Source organism: Polistes fuscatus, unplaced genomic scaffold (assembly GCF_010416935.1).
Source record: "Polistes fuscatus isolate 324 unplaced genomic scaffold, CU_Pfus_HIC Scaffold1, whole genome shotgun sequence".
Taxonomy (NCBI): domain Eukaryota; kingdom Metazoa; phylum Arthropoda; class Insecta; order Hymenoptera; family Vespidae; genus Polistes; species Polistes fuscatus.
The window spans coordinates 16,999,391-17,023,642 of record NW_025112997.1 but is presented as its reverse complement, the minus strand read 5'-3'; the positions used below and the strand labels follow the sequence as shown (position 1 = coordinate 17,023,642).

Genomic DNA, 24,252 nt, shown 5'->3' with positions numbered 1-24,252 from the left:
TTGATTCTGCGCCAAGAGTCCGTCGAGTCGTCGAATACTCACGCGATGTACACGAACTGTCAGCGTTTTTCAAGCTTAATGTTAAATCATTTCGAAGATATCTTTGAAATGTTAATGTTAACGCGTTTAATAAGAAGATAAAAATTAAAAATCTTATACGATGACTCGAATTTTTCATTACGTCGCTATTTCTTATTTTTTTCGTCAATTTTTTTTCACGTAATAATTAATTCACGCGGATGATGATTCAATCTTGTTGTTATAATTGATCCTTAATGTTTTAAACAAGGAGGGGGGGGGTAAGTCAATTTTATAACATTGACATTAATAATGATAATTAGTCGGAATAATTTTGGTCTCATATCAGCACGAGATCTTACACGCCAAAACAATTTTTTGTAGTAGAAAATTACGTATATATATATATATATATATATATATACTTATATCTGTACATGACCTGACGTGCGGCAGCGATTCGATCGAATTACCATATCGGGTGAAATAGAAATAAAATATCGTTGCGTTGTTAGGTTTTTTTTTTATCTACGATCTTTCTTACGTTTATCGTTCTTCATCTTTTATTTCTATTTGAAGTCAAAACAAAAACAATAACAATAAAAAATGTTTTAAAAAGTTTCGTGTTTTGTTAAGCGTGTTTCGTGTTCGTTGTTTTTTATATAAAAAAAATTGTATACACGAATATATATATATATATATATATATATACAAAGGCTCCATAAACGAGATCTTGATTTATATTTTTTTTGTATTTCTTTACTTTACTTTTCCTTATCTAGAAAGTTATCATTATGGAATATCAAGCACGCTTAGTATTAAGGTAATATAACGCGACAATAGTTTTACTTTCAGTTAAAACGCGATATGATGCTATTTTCTCGAAAGAAATTATCGTGACGATCACGTTTAGACACGCAAATATACTACATTCGTAATAATGAAATGACCAAGAAAATAATGGAACGTGGGATGTATGGAACGTTTTTAAGAATACCGATGTAAAATGGCCGACGTTTTTCGATTTTCTAAAAATACGAGTTTTTAGAAAATTAGGTTATGTCATATTTAATTTTCATTTAACGATATATAGAATCATATAATGATTAGATTTTTTTTTCCTTATTATTGCTATTTGTCGCCTAATCGACATACAACTATTACGACGGGAAACACGAAATATCATCGTGGTAAATATCGATTAGGTTAATAATAAAGATCGAGGCCTTGAGATGTCGCGATTCGGTAAAGTCCTATCTGATTCAATGACGTCATTGATGATCCATTGTTACAGATCGATAATCCTTTTCGTCGGTGCTTATTACTACACGAAATATTAACCAAAATAAATAAATAAAAGTTAAGAAAAAATTTGTTACTCCTTTATTTATAAGTATCGTCGTTTTAAATTTAAAAGCGATCGATTCGATCGCCCATCTTGAAATCGACTGACATTCCTGCAACGTCGTAATCTGTATTCATGTATTCCATTGGTGGAATTAGTTAGGCGTACTGGTCGGACCGGTTCCTATTACTACTCGCGATCACTTGTGGGCTGTGATCGACGAAAATCTTGATGGAGTAGTAGTGATGATGGTGGACGAAAAAAAAGAAGAAGAAGAAGAAAGAAAAGTAGTAGAAGGAGAAATTTATAAGAGACACGATGGAGAGGGAGAGAGAGAGAAAGAGAGAGGAAAATAGTTATAAAGGTTTTCAGTGGATTTAGATAGGAACTCTCGACGCGTTCGATTAGGTTGGCTCGTACGATGACCATACATGATCATCTCCGATGACCGGCACCATCACCACTACCACCATACGTGGCGTCCTACATATTCCAGGAGCATCGGTATCCTCTAGTCAATGTACGTAGTCAATCTGTGATACGTGTGTGTATGTCGTCGTCTACAAAGAAGACCATACCACCTCGTGCATTGCTTGAGGCCGTATTGGCCGCATTCGCCACGTTGGCCCCGATGCCTACCCGTCGCAGCAACGGTATCGAAACGACGACTCATTAACAATTCAAGCCGTCCTTGGCTGTTATTCCTCATCGGCCACGTTACGTTCTTTTTTTTCTTTTTTTTTTCCTACGAATCTACCGCTACCGGGTAACGCATACCTAGGCCCCCGGTAGCATCATATCGGTTAACAACTTAGTCCACGTGCCACCGATTCAATTTGATCGATCTTCTTTCGATTTATCCTAATCAAACGATGTCTTATTTTCTTACTGGTATTCTACTAGGTCTACTGTAAACGACTTGCATCGAAGTATTATTAGCTAACTACGTATCGATTTACTCGAGAGCTATTTCCGATTTAACAACGACTAACACGTCTCATCAACGCGTGTTCTTGCATTATTTAATTGGTTTATTTTTTTTTTTCTTCTTCGTTTTTTTTTTGTTATTTTAAAGTCTATTATTCTGAGGTTGATAATAACTTATTGCAGTAAATATACGTCAAATTAATTGTAAATTCGTCATTTTTTGTTTTGTTTATCCAACATAATATATAATTGGACTTTAGGATCGCGATAATGTGATTACTTCGAACGAATTATCTTAATGGGATTATCTTTTCGTTGAATTTTCCTTTCAAGTGTAAATCTATTATACGAACAACTTCGATTGTATTTATTCTTCTACGTAAGAAATTATTGACGTGTATTCGTCGAAGAACAGGGCTAAAGATGACTGTATACTTTTTCTGTATACAGATCGATAAGTTTAACCTTTTTCTTTTGCTTATTTAACATTCTGTAATATTCGTTAAATATTATTCATTGTGATCGTCGATTTTATAATTACACATATTTGATCGTAAATCATAAAAAAAAGAAAATCTTTGAACTATAAAATAATTGATTATAATAATATATAATTATAATATGTGTATTTATATATAATATTTGATGCTTATATATCACATCAATTTTTAATGGAAAAAAAAAATCAAATTTGGAAAAAGTATGCAAACTAACTGTTGAAATTGTAAACAATTTAAGCCAACATAAGTTAATTCGGGCCCAAAATGATTGAACATATACAACACGTATATACAATTGTACATTGTTACATTCTATTTATAAAATTTGATTACCTTTTTAAATATTAAAACATTTCAAATGTAGATTTGATCTTACAACAATGTTGCTTACTTCCTACCGTCTTACAGAATATTATTTTTCCTCCTTTTACTTTTTACAGGACGTTATGACGTAAACACGTAATGCATGCTGCATTGTGTTTAGTAATAAGAAAGCTCGCTCATCGACCGGTCTTACCGTTTCCGGTCTCACCTCTTTAACGTCTATGCTGTGCACTGTAACGAAACACTTCCTGTTTCAAGTAGATACAGATGGTCAACGGAATACGTACCATAATTAATAAATGTGTTGTATATGTACACCTGTGATGATGTCCCAATGAAATCGGACATTTTACACGTTGAATAATTGATCGTTTCTACAATCGGACAATAAAAAAATATTACCGTTATTCACTCAGACAAATCGTAAATCTTTAGTACCAAATCATAAAGATGATGACCATTCATTTATTATACCTTGGACTTGTACTTTTTTTTTTTAATTAATTATTAAAGGCGACAATTCGTTCGTTGTTTATTTAAAATAAAATCAACGTATTCCTTCCTCCCTACACCCTTCCCCCCTCCCCCTCCCCACCGAGATCAATGAACTTTATCTTATGCTTGGATCGGTTTAACTTGTTTATGCGTTACGTTGGAATGAACACGTAAAAGGAGGGCGTATCTTCCTTTTGATTAGCTTTTACGACCCAAGTAGTCCCTTTTTTTTTCCTTTTTTTTTTTTTCAACGACGTTTTTCCGGATCAAAAATTTGTGACAAAAAAGAAGTTTACAATATTTTGAAAGTTTATACATGCATCACTTTCTAACCGTGTCGAACGATCATTATGGTATTTTTATCACGATCAATCGTAGATAAGGAAAATGCTTCGTTAAATACAACTCATCGTATTATTTTTAGTTTTTTTTATCTTTTACCAGGAAACAAATGCGATTCAATTTTCTTTTTAATGAAATTTTCCTGCTTTCAATAATGTCTTTTTTTTTGTTTAATATAAAATAGTATATATTTTATTTAAAAAAAATTTTAAATATACGATCTATATCGTAGTATTATTCTCGCGTATGAGATCATTCGATAGAAGAACATCGTGAAAATTGTACGCGTCAGTTAAAAAACGCATTGAAACACATTTCTACGAATAATTTTATTTATTTTATAGGGTCAGTCGTAAAAAGAATTTAAACATTACCGAGAAAACTTTGACGTAGAAGATTTGGGTCAATTACCATGAGTTTTATCGCGAATTGTGATCGCTGCCACCCTACTATCCCCCCTCCTCTCCCACCCCACGTTAGATGAAGACGCCCAACAAACAGTTTCGATAGTTAGATTGTGCAATGACACTTTATTGCTTAGTTACTTGTTTCATTGTGTTTAATATTACTATATTATAATTTCCTCATATTCTAGGCAAACACACACACACACACACACACATACACACTGAGTATGTTGTTTTTCATTTCTATGTTATATGTGTCCTAGGAACGAGTATAGTATTGCTTGCCATGCAACAAGTTATGCATCATTGTAATTGTCCTGCAAGTCGTTTATGCCAAGGCCGAGCCGCGCCTCGCCTAAGGCTCGCGACACTATTATATTTTCTATGGTGTATGAATATAAAGAAATACGTATATATTGATTAGGCTAATGAGAAATCTCTAACGGAAAACCCAAAGAGAATTAATTTAATCCGAGTTAATAAGATTTTGATAATACACAGAGAAAGAGAGAGAGAGAAAAAGAGACAGAGATAATAATAATAATAATTGATTTTCTATAATTTAGATTTTAATAATAATATTGATTTTATATAATTAATTATATTTTGTTAAAAATATAATTGATTTTCAAATAATGTGTTTATTTAACAATAAGTGCTATCAAAACTTATTGTATTATATTTGTTGTTGTCTATAATTTAGATTTTATAATTTATAATTTTTTTATAATTTTATAATTTAGATTTTAATAATAATATTGATTTTCAAATAATGTGTTTATTTAACAATAAGTGCTATAAAAACTTATTGTATTATATTTGTTGTTGTCTATAATTTAGATTTTATAATTTATAATTTTTTTTATAATTTTCTAATTTAGATTTTAATAATAATATTGATTTTCAAATAATGTGTTTATTTAACAATAAGTGCTGTCAAAACTTACTGTATTATATTTGTTGTTGTTGTTGTCTGCACATTTTTATTACTTTCCTTAAGACAATGGTGAATAGGAAAAGATAAGTGCACTTATTAGTTAAAGATAAAAAGTAAGATTGCGTGCGCGCGGTCAAGTATTATGTTATTCAACTAGACTTTTCTAAACCTGTTATATCTTGTCTAGTTATATTTTTTTCCTCCTAGACGTATCATTGACAATTTTAAACGTACGCGTAAAAATGATTTACGTTTGGGTTATATTTGTAAAGTTTCGTCGTTCAATACGCCGATTTTCGACATCTATGTATATGTACACACGTATACTACACTATACGTTTGGCAGGAAGCCAATATAAACGAAGAAATACGAACAAAAAATGATGATACGACTTTGGTCAATGTAAACGTGTACTTTTTACGACTATCTAACTATACTTTTTTTTTTTAAAGCAGCGACGGGTTACACAAGAAATTCTTGGTATTCGTATACGGTGCGTGATAAGACACACCTTTCCTTCCTCTATCTTCGAACATTTCTTTCGAACTTCCTTGATAAAAGAAAATATTCTAACGTTAACAATAATCCTTCTATGGTCTGAAAATCCATCACATTCATTCATGTATCGCTAAGGAAATGATCTCATTTTTTTTTATTATCTAACAATAAGCATTATTTTAAGAACGTTTGCGATAACACGTAATACGAGTCATCAACGTTTTAAGAATATTATTTGCGTCATCGTTATAAAATTATTCTCGGTAAATCGGTTGAGAACCGTCGCGCGTTGTATTTGTAGAAACTCCTCTCTCGCAGCACGTTTTCCTTGTATCTTTGTCGTGAATCATGTTTCTTAGAATAATTTACAAACTTTTCTTCTTACTCGTTAACGATATTATTTAATAACATGTACAAATATATCGAATTCGATAACCCCCTGCTACCCCCAACCCCCACCTCCCCGTTAAAGAATTAATTCAAATTGTAAACGTTCTGATCATTGAGAATTTATTTTGAAAAAAAAAAAGAAAGAAGGAAATGGTTTTTATATTTAGAAAAATTATATTTTCTTTTTTTCATTATATAAATATTATTTAAAAATACCTGGGGTGATTTTTTTGTTTCGTTAAGATAACAAACGAAGATGAATTTAAAGGAAAAGGTGTTTTGTCTTGTCGAAGATAAGTGTCCGTGATCGAAGTAGTATTGTAATCGTAATGGGTAATTATATTCAACATCCTTGTAGAAAATTATAGACGGTATTATTATTTGTTTAACTAGTCGGAAAAACAAGACAGGTCCCCCTGGTTGTTTTGTCATTTGCGACGGACCATTAGATATTATCGATACGTTTCGATACGCACCGTTTGTTTGTAATTTGCTCTGATTTCATTTGCTTGCTGTCAGAACAACAATACACATTGCATTTTAATGAATGAGAACAAAATTGTGATAATTAATATGTAAAACGATTTATTTAACTTGTCGTTTAATGTGTGTGTGTGTGTGTTTCCCTTTTTTTTTAAATATTTATTAAAATATTTTGAAAATAAAATTAATATATAAAATATAAAATATAAAAATAAAATTAATATATAAAATATAAAATATAAAAATAAAAATAACAATTTTTTTTAAATATTTATTTATAATATTCTTTTTTCATCTTTTTTCGATAAGAAGAAATCATTTTCAAATAGTAATATGCATTTCGTTGTTCGAATCAAATCAATTAGGTAAGATCATTATCATAAATTTATTCCCGTTGATCTATCATTCAATGTTTCCCCTGTTTTGAATATTTTTCTAATTTTTCTTTTTTTATCTTTGACAAGAAGAAATCATTTCAAATAGTAATATACTTTTCGTCGTTCGAATCAAATCAATTCAGAAAAAATGCAATGAAAAAGATTGCATTCTAGTCTAGAGTAATAATAAAACATACGCGAATGATTTAAACGATATTTATAATTATATGTTAATTTGTGTTAAATAATTGTATGAAAATTTAAATTACAAACTAAAAGTTTATCGTAATAAATGAACCCAGAGTTATATTCATCCGAATTAGTACAAATATTTCTGATAAAATATATATCATCTATCATACATATTTTACAAGACATGATCTTTGGATAAAGAGGTTATCATTTTACTTATCGTATGTGTTTTATACACACATATATATATAAAATATTCTTTTTTCATCTTTTTTCGATAAGAAGAAATCATTTCAAATAGTAATATGCATTATATATATAATTAATTAATTTATTATTATTAATATATTATTAATATATATTAATTATTATAATAATATATTAATTATTATATATATTAATTATTATTAATAATAATATATTAATTATATATAATATATAATATTTTATATATTATTTATAATATATTTATTTATTATATTATAATATTATAATATTTTATATTATTAATTATATTAATAATATATATATACTAATCGTTAATTTTGTTTTTACAAAATGAAAATGAAGTTAAAACGTAGAAGTCGCGTATTTGAACTATATATAACCAGTTGACTTGTCGGTTAACGATAAACTCAAAAGTGACCGTATGTAATTATGTAGGTCATTAGGATTTCTTACCCGACCACCAAGTAAGTATAGCCAAGTATTATCTCATTTCACAATTTCTGCATACTTTATTCTTAACAATTCCTTTTTTTTTTCTTCCTTTCTTTGTGATCATGCGATTGCACCTGATTATGTATCAGGTTAGATCGTTTTAGAAAGTACATATATATAATATATGGTTTATATAATCTTATAAATTATGTACAATGTTACATGTGTGTTACATGTATGTACTATATGATATAAAAATATGTGACTCGTTATGTTAGAAAATATTTGATTGTTGACAGGATTTGTAAAGCTTTTCTTTCAAATCGAATGCATGTTTGAAGTCACCTCGATAAAACCGGTTCAACGTTCGCTCGGTTTGAAACTCGTTGCCCGGTGCGTGATCGAATTCTAAAGTCAGTGGGATTTTTAAAAATAAAAAATATGATTTTATACGATTCGAAAAAATATATATATAATTGACAGTTTGATTTTGTTAGTTTTGACACGATTTCGTGATACGAGTCATTAAAATAATAAATTCGTTAATTTCATAAAAGAAAAGATAAAAAAGTGATACTTCTTTAGTATAATTTTAAGCTGAATTATTTAAAACATTTATTTGCAATAAAAAATAAGTTAAATATTGATCGAATATTTTGATATTAATATTTTTCAAAATTCGATAAGTCAAGTTAATAGTTTAAGTGTATGAATTATTTGAATTGTTAACATTCCAACTTCATGTGTCTAATCAATCTTAAGTATAGTAAATGACAAAATTCAAATGTGAAAGTATATCTTGATATTATAACGATAATCTTGATGAATAAAATGATAACTAATCCGATTAGAAAAAGAACAACCAATTTGTTATTATTTTATAGCCAATGTTTTTTACTATCTTGAAAATTGTTTACTCTTATAATAATAACATTTCTTAAATTGTATCATAAAATTGTATTAGTTTAATGTATTTGAAAATAGGAAAAGAATTAATTAATCGATCCTGTTTTTTTTTATCGATGATCTTTCGTAAAATTAACAAGAAAATAATTACTCAGTTAATACATCATATAATTTCATAATCATTTATCGTTAGATAAATATATATATATAAAGAATTCTTGGTTGGGTGTTTATCAGGGTCGACGACGTTTTAAAGCGGTGAAAGTGAAATTCTTCCTTTGGTCTCTGCCGTTTCAACGTTTCGATTCTTCGCTTTTTCGTGTCCGTTCACTATTTAACGTTTCAACCTTACCTATGCAAATATATGTATACGTGTTAACGTGACATCGGTTGTCTCTTTCGATTTCCAATATGTTTATTCTAATTGGTTAGATAGAATAATGAATGAGAATGAAGTATAATTGATCATTTAATTTTTTCGATACTCTCGATAAGAATTTTAATTATACATTAACTTACGATCAAATTCACGAAGAAATAAATAAGTAATGAATTCCTAACAAGCCTCTAAAGGAAGTTAACACCAAACGTATCGTTTGATCAGTCGAATGACCAATTTTCAATTTTTGGGAAGAATTTCTTACAAGTTAATTGTATTATTTGGTGAGTTAAAAATTCTTATTGCATAGATGGTATATTTTTTGCCATATATATATGGTAAAATATGATTTTTTGAAAATGGGTCATATATATTATATTATATATATATATATATTCGTATTTTTTTTTAAGATATTATAATGAAGATATTAAAATAATATTAATAAAAAATTATAATAATATTATAAAATTATTTAAATATACTTTTAATAATATTTATAATTTTATTATAATAATTTTAAATATACTATTAATAAATTATTTAAAATATACAATATATATATATTTTAAAAGAAAAAATTGTTTAGAAGTTTTGTAAAAAAAAAGAATTAACGAGTTTTAATTTAAAAATGATACGAGAGTTGGTATACCGTGTATAAAATAAATTTAACCAAAGTTTGATCGATAAACGTTCACGTGGAAAGCAACGGAGAAAACAGTCCTTGGTTTTGTTTGATTCTACCAGTTGAGTATCACGTAGTCGCATAAACGAGAACGATGTTAAGAAAACGGGTTAAGTATCCGAAAGGCTGGACGTTGCTGCTCGACGAAAATATCAAGAATGTGGAACGCGTGATTTTCGATCCCGAAACTCAAAAGAAACTGGGCTGCACGGTCGGCGAGTATGTCTTTTTGGAATACCCATGGGTATACGTTCCTCGTGATGACGTTTTAAGACTTTCGAATGAAATAGGATCGTGTTTGGAACCGTACAGAGATCAAATTTCTGTTTATAATGGTGCATGCTTTTTAATCGGTTACAATTCGACCGAATTGTATTCCGATCAATTTGTTATTTGTCTTACCGAAGAAACGAGAGATGCCGTTTATCAAAGAAACAAAAACATTTCCAAAGCTATTTTAAACGGCGTTTACGAACAGATAGAAAAGATTCCGAGATTTTGGAAATCGTTGGGTAGCGAGAATGATCTCGAAAGTTCGGCGAAAAATACGAGAGAATTGTTTGAAATTGAGATTAATTTGCCGACTACGTTGTTGGGTTTGAATCGTCAAATTTCTGATAGAAATTCTGACGAATCCAGAGACAGTTACATCGACCTAGTACCACCTGCCAATGAAACGTTCGATAACATCTCTAAGTTTCTTGTTTCTCGTTCAACGCAGACACACCTTCCATCTCGAGAAGCTTTCGTTCAAACTTATCCTGGAAATCCTAGAAATGCTTGGACTCAGTACGTATACGAAGATACGTTAAACGGTAAATTATTCGATCTGAATAATTCGGAAAGTATCGATAAATCTTTGGACGAGACTGTACGAAGTAACGAGGATAAAGAGGAATTAGAAGATAAGATACAGGAAGATAATAAAATAGAAATAGTCAGAGAAAAGGAACCTATCGAAATATTTTTAGAAAAATATTCGGAACAAATGATAGACGAGATCAAATACAATGCTGTAGTAAACCTTTACGTGGATGATATCCAAAATTTGAAGAAAGATAAGCAAGAAATAACGAAATCTGTAGAAATACCTATTTGTAAGGAATATCAATTTTTTATTAATTTGAATATAATTAAAAGTAATATTATATCCGATATTTCTTGGCATCCAAAGATAACGGAACTTGCAGTAGTATCTTACATTAGATCATCCAATGTAATACCTAATTCAAATTACGATTCAGGTGCGTTACTTTGGTCATTGTCCGATACTCTTAGACCATTATCGTATCTACGATCAAACGTGGATGTTCATTGCATTACTTTCTGTCCTTTACGAGAAAACATCGTTATAGGAGGTTGTGAAAATGGTCAATTAATTATTTGGCATATACCAAACGAAATAATCAACTTTGTTAATACTACTAATTGCCAATCCAAAATATTCCAATTACCCGATCAAAGTAACGTACCTGTTGTAAACGTGACAACAACGTCAGAAAAAGATTCATCTCATCGTTCGTTAATTCGACGAATCAAATGGATCCCAATGAAATTTCGGGCTAAGTCAAATGGAAAATTTGTCGAATCTTTCAACGAGTTTAATAATTGTCAATTTATGACTATTTCATTGGACGGTATTATCATTATTTGGAGTATCGATTTGTCTTCGAATTTATTAAACGATTGTTTACGAGTAATTTATAAATTGTCCGTACCGATACCGAACGATACGCGAAATTTTATGCTTCTTTGCGTATCATCAATTTGTTCGGAAAGTTTAGAGGAGGAAGAAAAGTGCAACAATGCACATCGAAATGTCAAGGATTTCGATAAGAAGGAAGAAGAAGGATATAATACGAGGAGATTATGGTTGGGTACAGGGGAAGGGGAATTGGTGCGTTGCACCTGGGAAGGCCAGGTGTTCGACGTGGGGACGTCAGATTCCGAGAAATGTAACTTCCTCGATCGTTCCTTTGCTCACGATGGTCCCGTTATTGAAATCGTTCGTTGTCATCGTATGTTGGAAGTTATTTTAACGATCGGCGGACACATTTTTGCAATTTGGCACGAAAATTATTCGGAATCACCGATCTTTTGGAGAAAATCTAAAGCCGTTTATACAGCTTGTTGTTGGTCTTGTAAACCTGGTTGCTTTTTAATGGGTAGAATTGACGGTGAATTAGAAATTTGGGATATCAAACGAAACGATTGCGAACCTATTTTCGTTAGAACCATTTCGAATGGATCGTTAACTGTATTATCTTTTTGGAAAGAAACTGAAGTATCATCTGGTTTCATTGGAATTGGCGATGACAAAGGTATATTTCGTGTATTCAAAGAACCAAATATGTATTCGAACGATGCTGAGTATATGAATTGGTTCGAGAAATACATATCGAGAGAAGTTCAAAGGAAAAAGATTTTCACCGAATGGCAACGCGAATTTCTCGAAACTAATCCAATTGCTATTGCGAAAAAATCGAAGAAACTTGACGAGGAACGTAAGAGAAGATTGGAGGAAACTAAAGTTAATCTTCAGAAGGAATACGAACAGAGATTGAGATTGGAAGCGGAAAAGAGAGCATTGAAAGTACCGAAATCGAAAGAAACTATTTGGAAATTGAAGGAACAAAAACGAATGAAAAATGTTATATTGGAGAAGAAAGGTTTTGTTCCCGACGAATTGGAGAGAAAAAAAATGCCGTTGGTTCGTTTACAGGAGGAAAAACGTTTGAGATTGCAAAAGATCGAGAAGGAAATTAATATTCGTGATAAATTTTATGAAGATATCGTAACCCTTCAAATTCCTGAATTGTCAAATTCTTTTCAACGAACGAATACAATTATCGACGACGAGGAAGATGTCGACGATGAAAAAAAAGTAGAAACGAATACGGAAGAATATTATATGCAACAATATTGCAATATCAGAGACGATGTTCGTAAAATATTGGCCGAGAAATTGGATCAAACTATTATTTGATCAAATCGTAATAAATCGATAAAGGTGTCAATAATATCAAACAATTTTTTTTTTATTATTATTACGATTCACTCATTTAAACAAACAAAAAAATACAAACATTTCATACGTTATATTTATTTAATTTTCTTTTCAATAAGCTTCATGTAAAATTTACGAATTGGAAAATAATTTTATTCAAATGTTATTATTTTAATTCGATATAAATATATATATATATAATATCATTTTTATGAATCATTTGACAATGTTGTCGTGTTATTATATTTTCAGGGTCTTGGAATAATATGTATGGCATGTGTTTCACCCGCAGTCGTTGGTGCATCTCATTGGTTCTTATTCGTGGCAACAACGACTTTTATTATCACACTTTTGTGGGTTTTCATTTATCTACTCTCGATAAGGGAAGTACTTAAAATTCCCATCAATTGGATATTAACGGTAAGCATTATCGAATGTGTTAAGAAATTTTTATTGAAGAACATTAATATAACGTTACGATTTGAGAACAAAAATCATTTTTTTTGTTCTTTTTTTAATTTTACACATATTTAAATATAATATATTTTTTTTAGGAGCTGTTAAATACCGCAACTGATACAGTACTTTATATGATAGCTTTTATCGCTCAACTCTCACTTTGGAGTGCTGTAGTTAATTCTCCATATAGTACTTCGAATATCATTGGTGGGGTATGTATGCACATATATATATATATATTTTTATTATTTTATTATATAATTTTTAATATAATTTAATAAATAATTAATAATATAATTTTTTTATTATGTAATTAACTTATTTAAATTATTATTATTTTTTTTATTAAATTATTTATATTAATTATATAATTAAATTATTATGTAATTAATATATATATATTAATTCGAGTAAAGTCATCATTTGATAGTTTTAAAGATTATCCAACCAATCGAAATTAGAATTTTCAATTTCTTATTTTACACACAGTTATTCAAAATATAATTATTATTATTTAAATTAAAAATGATAAAAAGAAAATATGTTTTTCTTTTAAAATGACCAGTTAAAATAACAAAAGTGATTAAAAATAAATAGATTAAGTTCTAGTTCATTTTAAAGTTATTCGTTATCGCGTGTGATGTATATTATTAAAAAATAATTTACACAAACAAACAATTAATATTTCATTCTCGACGATTGAAATGTCATTTTATTATAATTAACGTTTAAACGAGGTGTCAACTTTCTAAAATTGTGAAAAACAATTTTGTCATTTTTTTTCTTTTTTCAATGCATTAATTATACTCGAAACAACACAGTAGTAGTACATTTTTAAAACGCAAGAAAACACGTTTCTTCTCAGTATTGGTCGCGAGAGAAATTAGAGTGACTCACTTGATAAATATTATACTTATTTATTACATATCATTTTGCTAAAATTCAGGGATAAAAGAAAATCCATTTTGATACTAACTATAAAGTATTATTATTTTTATCGTTTCCTCTGTAATACTAGTTTATTTTACATTAATACTACTACTACCACTACTACTATACTAATAAACGATTGTTAAATAACACATGAGAGAGAGAGAGAGAGGTGTATCATCTTACTTACACGATACATCACAATATGATGATCTCATGGTAGAAATATTCATTCTATTCATTTCACTCTTAGTTCATATTTTGTTCACGCATGATTTTTATGAATGTCTTAAAGGATTAATTAAAACATTCTTATTAATATTTGTTTTTTTTCTTTCAGGTATTTGGTATTCTAAATACTTTAGCGTATGCAGCAGGTACTTACTTTCTTTACATCGAATGGAAAAGTAGTACTACCCAATGAGAAATAAGGGACAACGATATTTTAAAGAAGACAAGCCCAGGTACCTGAAGAACACGTACAACGGCGTCAGTGTTACACTAGAAAGTCGGGCTCGTTAATTTCTACAAAAACTTTTCGTTCAAAAAAGAAGAAAAAAAAAACACAAGAAAAACAGAAGAAAAAAGAAACAGCACGAAAAATGTTTCCAGGATCGTTCGAGTTCGGCTTCGTACGGCTCCAGGAATCACATCTCTACGGTTGAAGAAAAGAAAATGGGGGCGATGGGTGGGAGGGGGGGTAGGGGGAGGGGAGGTCAGAACTAGTCCTGCAAGTCCCAAAATCTTTTTCTTCGACACCGATCGTTTTTTTCTCTCTTTCTTTTTTCTTTTTTTTTTTCGTATAGCTCGAACTCGAAGAAAAAAAAAAGAAGAAGAAGAAGAAGAAGGAATGACTTTTCTTCTACCCGATATAAACACACGTGCCTTTTTTCTCAAATGAAAGAAATAAATAATAAACACATTTTTATTGCTTATCCTTTTAACGCATGTTTTTGCCTGCGATTCGTCGAGGGATACTTTGGTTTTTATTTGGTCTTTTTTTTTTTCTTTTTCTTTGTTTCTACCGTCCATTGCTCGATATCGAATATATTAATATCAAACACACACGTAATTACAATTTAATATATTATATATATATACATGCGAATTGTTATTGTCGAAAATAAATTTTATACAATTATTAATAATAATAAGAAGAATATATATATATTAAAGACACGTTAGATAATTCATAAAACTTTGATACGTACTTCAGAAAACAAATCTTTTCCAATGAAATTTTGTAAAAAAAATATCATATTATTAAACAGCGTTATCTAACAAATTTGATATATTTAATGATAATAATAATAATAAATTATTCTTCGATGAATCAGAGATACGAGAAGAAAAAGGCATATTATCTTAAAAAAACAAAAAGAAAAATAAGAAAAAAAACAAGATGATGACGGTTTATTTCTTTTATAACTGGTATTATTATCATGTATAAGAATGACACATCGATTATCTACCTGCTGCGTCGTTGTTCTATAGACGAAATTCGTAATCGTCGAAAGAAATAATTTACATATTTCAAATGAAAGAAACAATATGGTCACGTTTTTTTATATAAAGCATCTCTTTTCTCTCTCTCTCTCTCTCTCTCCTACTTTTTATTTCTATTGCAATTTCTATATCGTTCACTAATATAAAATTATATAAATGCGAAAAAACATAGTTTTCCAGTTGTAGCATTTTTCACTATTTATATATATAGTATAGTTTATATATACACATACATACATACATACATACATACATACATACATACATACATACATACATACACAATATATATATATATATATATTTATATGCATAGAAAATTATATAAATGTATATGTATAGAGATAATCGTACGTTTTTGTGCACAGAACAAATTTATTATAATAACTCTTATTATTATATTATTATTTTGTTTTCCTTTCTAATTCGTTAATTAACAAATAATCTTGCGTTCGTTTAAGCGAGTATATCTCAAGCTTATTTTCTTTTTTTATTTTTACAATCGATCGTTAGGATATTATTTTGGGAAAAATCAAATGAAATCTCGATGATAATATAATCAAATAATGTTCATGTACAGGAATGATATATATTATATACTTGAGTTAAATAATCGATATTTTATCGATATATTTGATATCTCCCATGTTATATATACATATATATATATATATTAAGAATAGTGTATTTGTTTGAATAGATTAATATATTGCTTTTTGTTTTTTTTACAATTAATATGAATTCAATCGAGATATGTATATTGTATATGAAACATATAAATGGTGGTTAAAAAATATTACATTATATATAATATATATATAAGTAATTACAAAAATATTACATTATATATATATATATAATATTTTCTTACTGATAAGAGAGACGAGAAGACCGGAATTATTTGTCAAGGTTAGCTAATCGATAACACATCCCCTCTTCTTTTTTCCCTCGACCCTTTTCACGTTCATTCATAGACATAAATGAAAAACAAATCAAAGAAACAACATCTAACGATGCATTTACATATCAACAAATGATATTTCCCTTCTTATTCTTATTATTTGTTAAAATTTCGAATTAATGTTTCAATATACATATTTATATATATATATATATATTATAACATTTATTATGTATCATGTTACAAAGTACTATAATATATATATATATACCATTATTGTAGGTTTGAAGTTTTTTTTTAATTTTGAAATTTTATTTATTTTTTAAACAAATGAATGATAAATAAAAGGATATACAGAAATACATGGAAAAAAAAAACACAAAAAAAAGAAATAAAAACAAAAGAAAAAAAATCTCGTGCGTTTAATTAATTTTACAAAAATATTTATATTATATAATTATTAATATATTAATTATTATATACATTCATGATTATTATATATCATCAAATCGTTTGCATAGGTTTTTTTTTTAAGACGAAAGTATTGAGAACCACTGGTATCTCTTTCATTGCTACGATACGCACACTTTCTTTTAATAAACTTGTGTGGGTGTGTGATATCACGAATGACATCACCCCGTGCATCAGTGTTAGTGGTACGGTTTGAAACTCGCTAAAGGCGTGCTCGCACTTCAGTCATTCGCAGACGCTCATCCGACGATCATATTTACCTTTATCGAGGTCAGTCGAATTGTCGGTTTAATTATTTATTTGCAGCTTTCTTTTTTATTTATTTTTTAATTTATTACATTTTTTTCTTTTCTCTTTTTCTTGCTTTTTGTCGCAACAAAAATGATTTAACAATTAAATTGTAATATTATGTAGAAAAATGATGCTTGTCGCGCGCGCATGGGTGTGTGTGTGTTTGCGCGCGCGTGCGCGTGCGTGCGCTTACGCGAACGTATTTTTATTATTTTAAAAATGATTCATTTCTAATCTATAAGGAATATTATTTTCGTCTATATTCATCTTATCACGGATTTTTGTTTTTATTATTGTCATTGCGTTAAATGAGATTCGAACGAATCAACGCGCGATAAAAAAATGGAAATAATTATTTTGAAAAGGGATAGTTTATTATTCGCGTTTCATTGACGGACGGGGATATTTAAAAATAACCACCGATGGAAAAATTTAATGCGTTTTAATACTTATACTCGTGGAACGCATGCCGACGTTTCACAAAAAGGTTTTTTAAGAAATGTTGTGTGTATTTTTGACATTTGTTCAACGAGGGGAAACATCATCGTCGATAAATGACGGACTTATATATTGCCAAATGCAAACATACTCGCGTGGGATTGAGAAAAACGTTCCGTATTTTCTACGAAACTGATGATGCGTCACAATCGCTAAACAATTATACGTATTTAGAAATCGTATTGAGATACTAATCAGATATAGGAAAAGGTGTAAATTATTTGCAATAGATCATATTTCGCTAAAATATATCTCACATTCTTTACTTAAATAATATTCAATATTTCTCTTCAAATTGACGATGATGTGATTCTCTTTTTATATTTATACAATTTATAATTTATATATAAAAATATCGATTATAAGAATAATTCAACTTTCGCACAACAATTTATAAATACTTTCATAAGAAATTATTCACATGTTTTTTATTAATATTTTTTGTGACGTTATTTTATACTAATATATTTAGTTTATTTATTTAAATGGATTTATCGTTTGTTTAAATCTTACGCTTGCTTTTATATTTAACGATAATTATAATTAATTGTTAATCATTTTGATAGTTATGCTGGATTCTGAAGTTATTTAAAATGCATATATATATAGATTTTGATAACCTCGGAGAATCCATGACCGAAATACGCTTGATGAATATAAAAGGTGTTGTTTTTGCTGCATTATTCATACACGATATTCATTACTTTAAATATTATAATATCGTTATATTTATTTATATATAATTTATAATTATTATATTTATTATTTTTTTTTTAATTTTATTTTATTTTCAAGGTACCATCATAAGTAAAAACAGTCATGTCTCATTCAGTAGTAATCAGGACGCAAACAGTGAGGACCGAGTCAACTGCAATAGTTATTAATACGGGATATTTAAAAACATGGAGTGGAATATTAAAATTCTTGCAACTAGTATGCATTATATACATATATATATTTTTGTTGTTGTTGTGTTGTTGTTGTTACATCATAAAAGATCATCTTTTTTATTTTTTTCTATTTCTCAATTTTCTAATATGTTATTCATTTAATATTACCTTCGTAGGCTTTGGGAATCGTATGCGTAGGAATTATCGGTGATCAATTTAAACCGGGATATTATCGCACAACTACGGATTTATTTTTCTTTTTAGTAGTAACAACGTTCATGATAGGAACTTTCATTCTATTGTTAAGCTGTTTGTGTTCTCTATCAACTTCATCTATAATATCAAAAACGATATATGTGAGTAATTACACACACACAAAAAAAAACATTTAATAGAACATTTTTATTTGTGAGAATAAAAATTTAATAATAATGATAATAATAAAAAAAAACAAAATTCAATAATTTTTCAGGAATTATTTTATCATTCGATAGCATTCGGTCTCGTACTATCTGCAGCTCTGTCATTATTGGTACAAATAAATAAAACAAATGATAGAAATTATGAATTGTTATTAGGTGCAGCTGTAAGTGAAATGGAATATATTATATTACATTGTATATAAGTTAACGTATATATATAGACAAATGTTTATATTCGAAGAATTTCTTTTTCAGATTTGCGGTCTCGTAAATTCGGCCTTGTATTTGTTTAGTACAATAATAGCGCTTCGTTCATACAGGGGTATTTAAATGCTACAAGTTTAAAATGACCAATCAATTTTTCATCTTGCGAACGAACAATGAACACTAACTTTTTTATATTTATATAATGTTTCGAATCAATTTTATTGGACTATATATATATATATACATATATGTATGTAAACAATTTAACTGCCAGGCTAAGATGTCTACGAAAAAATACTAATTGGACGATTTAGATGTATGCGACTGACGTCAGAATTAATAATATGGTATTTATTTATTATTATCTGTCAATATAAATTGCATTAATAGTTTTGTTTTTATAGATCAAATTTTCATTCATAACGTGATATTTATTTAAAGTGAGTCATTTAATAGTTTTCATTAAAAGTGTTTTTTAATATATATTGTTAAATATTAATATTTTTTATATTATATAAATATATATATATAAACATCGTGTTATTTTACAGAGAAATATAACATTTATAAAGATTAGTTAATATTAAAAATGTCGAATGACTCACTCGCTACTATTGCTGGATCTCATTCATTATTTTATAACTTTTATCGAGAAGCTATATTCTATATTATCTACAAATAAAAATTATAAGAATTAATGTATGTTTAAATATAAGTTTCGATCGAATTCATCAATGTCGATTAAAGTTAATAAGTATGTGTATTTTTATTTGTGTGAGTGAAACTATTTAATAATAACTATTTAATTCATTCAAATTTGTATATACACTTTATACTTTAACGAAAACAAGTGAGAGAATTTTATTAATTATTTTACTAATTATATAGATTATACGTTTATTACGTAGTACTTTTCTACAATTTTCATAAATATCTTTATTTTCATGTAAACTAATCAATAATAGAAAACATTTTGAGCACAGAAAAAAAAGAATAAGTGCTCATAATTGATTACTAATTGCTCAATTGAAATCCATAATTGCTTACTCTTTATTAATTAATTATTTAATTAGTTATCAATAATTGAAAAATCGGAAACGTTTTTTCTCATTTTTTAGCAAAGCAATAAAGTTTTCTTTTGTTTTTTGTTTTCAATCAATTGCTCACTTTTTGTTTGTCCAGCAATAAAAAAATAACGATAGTTTTCTACTTTGAAAAATATCGATCGTCGATAATAGTAGTTTCCTATACTTAAAATATCGACCGATGTTAATCGAAATTTCTACTTTAATAATATTGACCGTCGGTAATCTTAATCTAAAATATTACCGACATAGAGTAAAACAAGTTAGAAATTTACTATTACCGACGGTCGGTGTTATAAAAGTAGAAAACTGCATCTACCGATGGTCGATATTTATCAAAGAAGAAAACCATCGTTACCGACGGTAAATAAGATAAAGGTAGAGCTCTACTATTACCGATATGGTGCTTAGCCGGTCTGTCACTAGAGTGGCTTTAGCGGATATTTTTTCCATCTCGATGCACCACTATAATGACTCACTCGAGTAGTTTACTTACTCATTGTTTTGATTGAGGAATTAGTGAGCAATTTAGCGCACTTATTCATTTTTTTTTGCTGTTGCAAATTTCATTGCTTTGGTTAGAAATAAGAAAAAAGTTTTTGTATTTTTTATTATTAATAACTAATTGAATAATGGAAAAAAAGAAATGCAAATTTTCCTCTAAAATTGTATTCCAAAAAAAAAGAAAAGTAATTAATTTTCACATCATTAAAAATAATTTCATAAGAATTTCAAAAATGTTATAACGACTTATATGATTTTTAATTTCACCCGTTTAAATTCAATCCGTACAAACTTAGTAACGTAAATTACGCGCATTACGAATGTATTATTATTATATTTATGTATTTATGTATACATATACAGGCGAAAATAAACTCAACATTGTATTACAAGTTCTGAATGATAGCGAAGGTTGTGGTAATTCAGATAATATTTATTTGATAAATATATAATACATTAAATTTGCCAGCACATGTGAGAGAAGAAACACTTCTCTGCGAATAATACTTCCGTTTATCGCTAAGCTACTGCTACCGAATGTTATCTCTGCAGTTTTTCCAAATAGAGCAGATTAGAATTAACTTTGTATTTATTCGATTCTCGTTTCAGCTGGCGTGATTTAAACCGATACACAATTTCGATAGGCTTACGTATTAACTTGGTATCTCAATTTCGTCAAAAATTTGAACGATTTCGCACCGTTGTTAGTGTATCAGTCTATCGTATCGTATTAAGTATAAGCATATCGAAATTGTAACACGGCTAAATCGAACGATAACATAATTATTAGGTTGTTTTTTCTTTCTTTCATCACGAAAAGATGAACAGCGAATACTGCAATGCACAATCATCTCAAAGTTATCATCAAGAAGAGAGAGTTTTTCTTATTTTTTTTTTTTGTTTTAACACAAATCTACTTCAAACCCAACTTTATATTCACCATTCCAATTTAAAAGACCACAAAAGCGATCCCTTAAAGAAATGGAATTTCGATATTTCGCCGCTCATTTTAGGCTGCGGCTATAATGAAAATCTGCCATTTTAAATGTAAGCGCAGCGAATATTTTTTATCGATGATTTGGGAGGAAGGAGACGGTATATGATGTAATGTTCTCGGCTATATACAATTGTGATAAAAATTAATTAATTTATAAACATCGTTGCCTATTTACAGACTTAATGTAATCGCATTCTTATAAAACGGACATGTGTAAAAGTGACACGAATTAAATAAGTAATGGCCCAGACGACCGAAACGTATTTTCTTCTTATACATGATTAGATAAATCCGTTAACATGTACACATCCTTGGCCAAAAGTATTAGGCACCTGTATACATTGCAAATAATAGAATGTTTTCTTATTTTTTTTTTTATTTTTTTTTTTTTTATTAGCGAACGAGCACATCTTGAAGTAGAAGAGAAAAAAACGAAGAAGAAAAAAAAACCTAGAATGAAAAAATAATAAAATATTTTACAATTAATCACATATCAAGACTCATATAAAGGAAAACAAAAATCAAGAGACTCGTTCCGTTTTTATCAATTTATATGTTAATAATTATGAATGTCTAATGGTTTTACACGATACTCTTATCCACGACACAAATACGCGGTCAACTTTATTTAAAAAAGAAAAAAAAAAAAAGAACGAAAAAAAAATGAAAACAAAAAACGGGAAAAAAAAGCTCCTATGAAGTCATAACGAAAAAAATATAAGAATACAGAAGTATTTGATATTGATGGATATCGAATATCATGTATATATACGTCCACGAACATTCAACTTTAATGTCTGGCTTCGTACGCGTATTTCTCTTCGCATCTTCGATAGAAAGATTCCGAAGGAAGAGGGGGTGTCAAAAGTATAAAAATGCAACCAGGTAAAAGAGAAAAGAATACGAAGGGAGACGGGGGTTCGATAGGCAGAGCAGGGCAAGCGAAATGCCATCGTTACGGTCTTACGAAGAAAAATCTTGGCTAATTTGTGTGTGTTAATTGATGGGTTTTCCCCAAGGAAATTGCATGGAAAGACGAGGTATATCGCTGCTCGTAGAAGACTCGTCTTCGCTGCTGGAAGCAGATGTCTCTTCGGAGATCATGGCTTCGCCGCCAGCTTCCTGAGGCGTCTGGCCGGGGTTACAATCTTCGGCAGCTGCGGCAGCGGCAGCCGCAGCGGCTACGGCAACTGCAACGACGGGATTGGCTGGAGCCGTTGACGAGGATGAAGTCGTCGATGAAGAAGACGAGGAAGAAGAGTTGGAAGAAGATGACGGATCGCTCCTGGGTCTTCTTCTCGAGTTAACCGGTGTGGAGGAATATGGCCAGCTCGAATCTTCGGTTCTGGTGGAATCAGTTACGGAGATACTTTTGGATCTGGCTCTGGTGTCGATACTAGTTCTTCGCGGCGTAAGCCTCAAAGAGCCCTGTCGAGACACCGACAAGGAACCCTCCGGTGTTAACAGCTTCGGTGGTGCGTTTACAGGTGTATGGGCTTCGTCCAAGTCAAGCGTCCATGAGACCGAATCGCTTTTCTCAACGACAAACTTAATCATAGAAGAGGATTGTTGGGCATTCTTGTCGAACGATATCGAATGATCTATGTGTTCGGGACCTAAGGATCTAGACAGTCGTGGCGAGGCTAGTTGATTCGCCAGGACTGTAACTACCTCGTTTTTTTGACGTAACCTCCATTGTAATTCTTCGTTACGTTGCAAAAGACGTTTGTTTTGTTTGGAGACCTGATGTATAGATTCGTGGAGCACCTCGTTGTTGTGAGAGATCTGCCTCTCCATTGCCTCCTTGCACTGAAGCTGAGCCTTCAAATCTTCGCATCTCGCTTCGAGCACCTCCACTCGTTGCTGCAATATGTCCTTGTCCTCGATCTCCCGGCGTATGCCGTCCAGTTCCGATCGCAAGGCTGCGTTCTCTTGACTCTTCAATTCCAACACGGATCTCAAGGACTCGACTTCCGCCGCCAAGGCTGCACCTTGATCGTGCACGACCGATCTTCTTTTGCTTTCGGAATCTTTGCGCATCAATTCGGCATCGTGTTCGGATCTTAGCCTCGCTATCGCTGCTCGGTGCTCTTTTGTCGCCTCGTTCAAGCAATCGTTTAGCCTGAACTCGCATTTCTGTTTCTCCTCTTGGAAATGGCTTTCCAAAGATGCCAGCTGTTCCGCGTGTCGGCTCTCCACTGAAAAATATCAAAGAGAG

At 29.7% G+C, this 24,252-nt stretch overlaps 4 protein-coding genes across 6 annotated transcripts in view; 3 read left to right on the top strand and 1 right to left on the bottom strand.

Annotated features, from left to right (window-relative positions):
- Nucleotides 1–9,960: 9,960 nt before the first annotated feature.
- LOC122517075 (dynein axonemal intermediate chain 3-like) lies at nt 9,961–12,907 on the top strand. The gene has a single exon (XM_043635452.1). It carries the CDS (start codon nt 9,961–9,963, stop codon nt 12,850–12,852), a length of 2,892 nt encoding a protein of 963 aa, XP_043491387.1. The 3' UTR covers nt 12,853–12,907.
- A 236-nt stretch (nt 12,908–13,143) lies between these two features.
- On the top strand, nt 13,144–14,686 carry LOC122517013 (CKLF-like MARVEL transmembrane domain-containing protein 8). Its single transcript, XM_043635324.1, has 3 exons — nt 13,144–13,293; nt 13,428–13,544; nt 14,603–14,686. The coding sequence occupies exons 1-3, from the start codon at nt 13,144–13,146 to the stop codon at nt 14,684–14,686; spliced, it is 351 nt and encodes a 116-aa protein (XP_043491259.1).
- A 2,466-nt stretch (nt 14,687–17,152) lies between these two features.
- Nucleotides 17,153–20,211, top strand: LOC122513519. Of its 3 annotated transcripts, XR_006302776.1 has the most exons (6): nt 17,153–17,410; nt 18,725–18,862; nt 18,996–19,175; nt 19,292–19,405; nt 19,497–19,795; nt 20,000–20,211. XR_006302776.1 is itself a non-coding variant. In XM_043629930.1 (5 exons), exons 2-5 carry the CDS (start codon nt 18,749–18,751, stop codon nt 19,569–19,571), a joined length of 483 nt encoding a protein of 160 aa, XP_043485865.1. In that variant the 5' UTR covers nt 17,153–17,410; nt 18,725–18,748; the 3' UTR covers nt 19,572–19,835. The 3 variants fall into 3 exon arrangements, 2 of the variants coding, with proteins under 2 accessions (XP_043485865.1, XP_043485873.1); XM_043629930.1 differs by lacking the exon at nt 20,000–20,211 and having other exon boundaries at nt 19,497–19,835; XM_043629938.1 differs by lacking the exons at nt 17,153–17,410; nt 20,000–20,211 and adding an exon at nt 18,381–18,592 and having other exon boundaries at nt 19,497–19,835.
- Nucleotides 20,212–22,567: 2,356 nt separating this feature from the next.
- The window catches only part of LOC122517740 (calponin homology domain-containing protein DDB_G0272472), a 42,846-nt gene continuing 41,161 nt past the window's right edge, over nt 22,568–24,252 (bottom strand). Inside the window, 1 exon segment of the mRNA XM_043636284.1 lies at nt 22,568–24,232. Within this exon segment, the coding sequence (XP_043492219.1) occupies nt 23,031–24,232 (1,202 nt within the window). The 3' untranslated portion in view covers nt 22,568–23,030.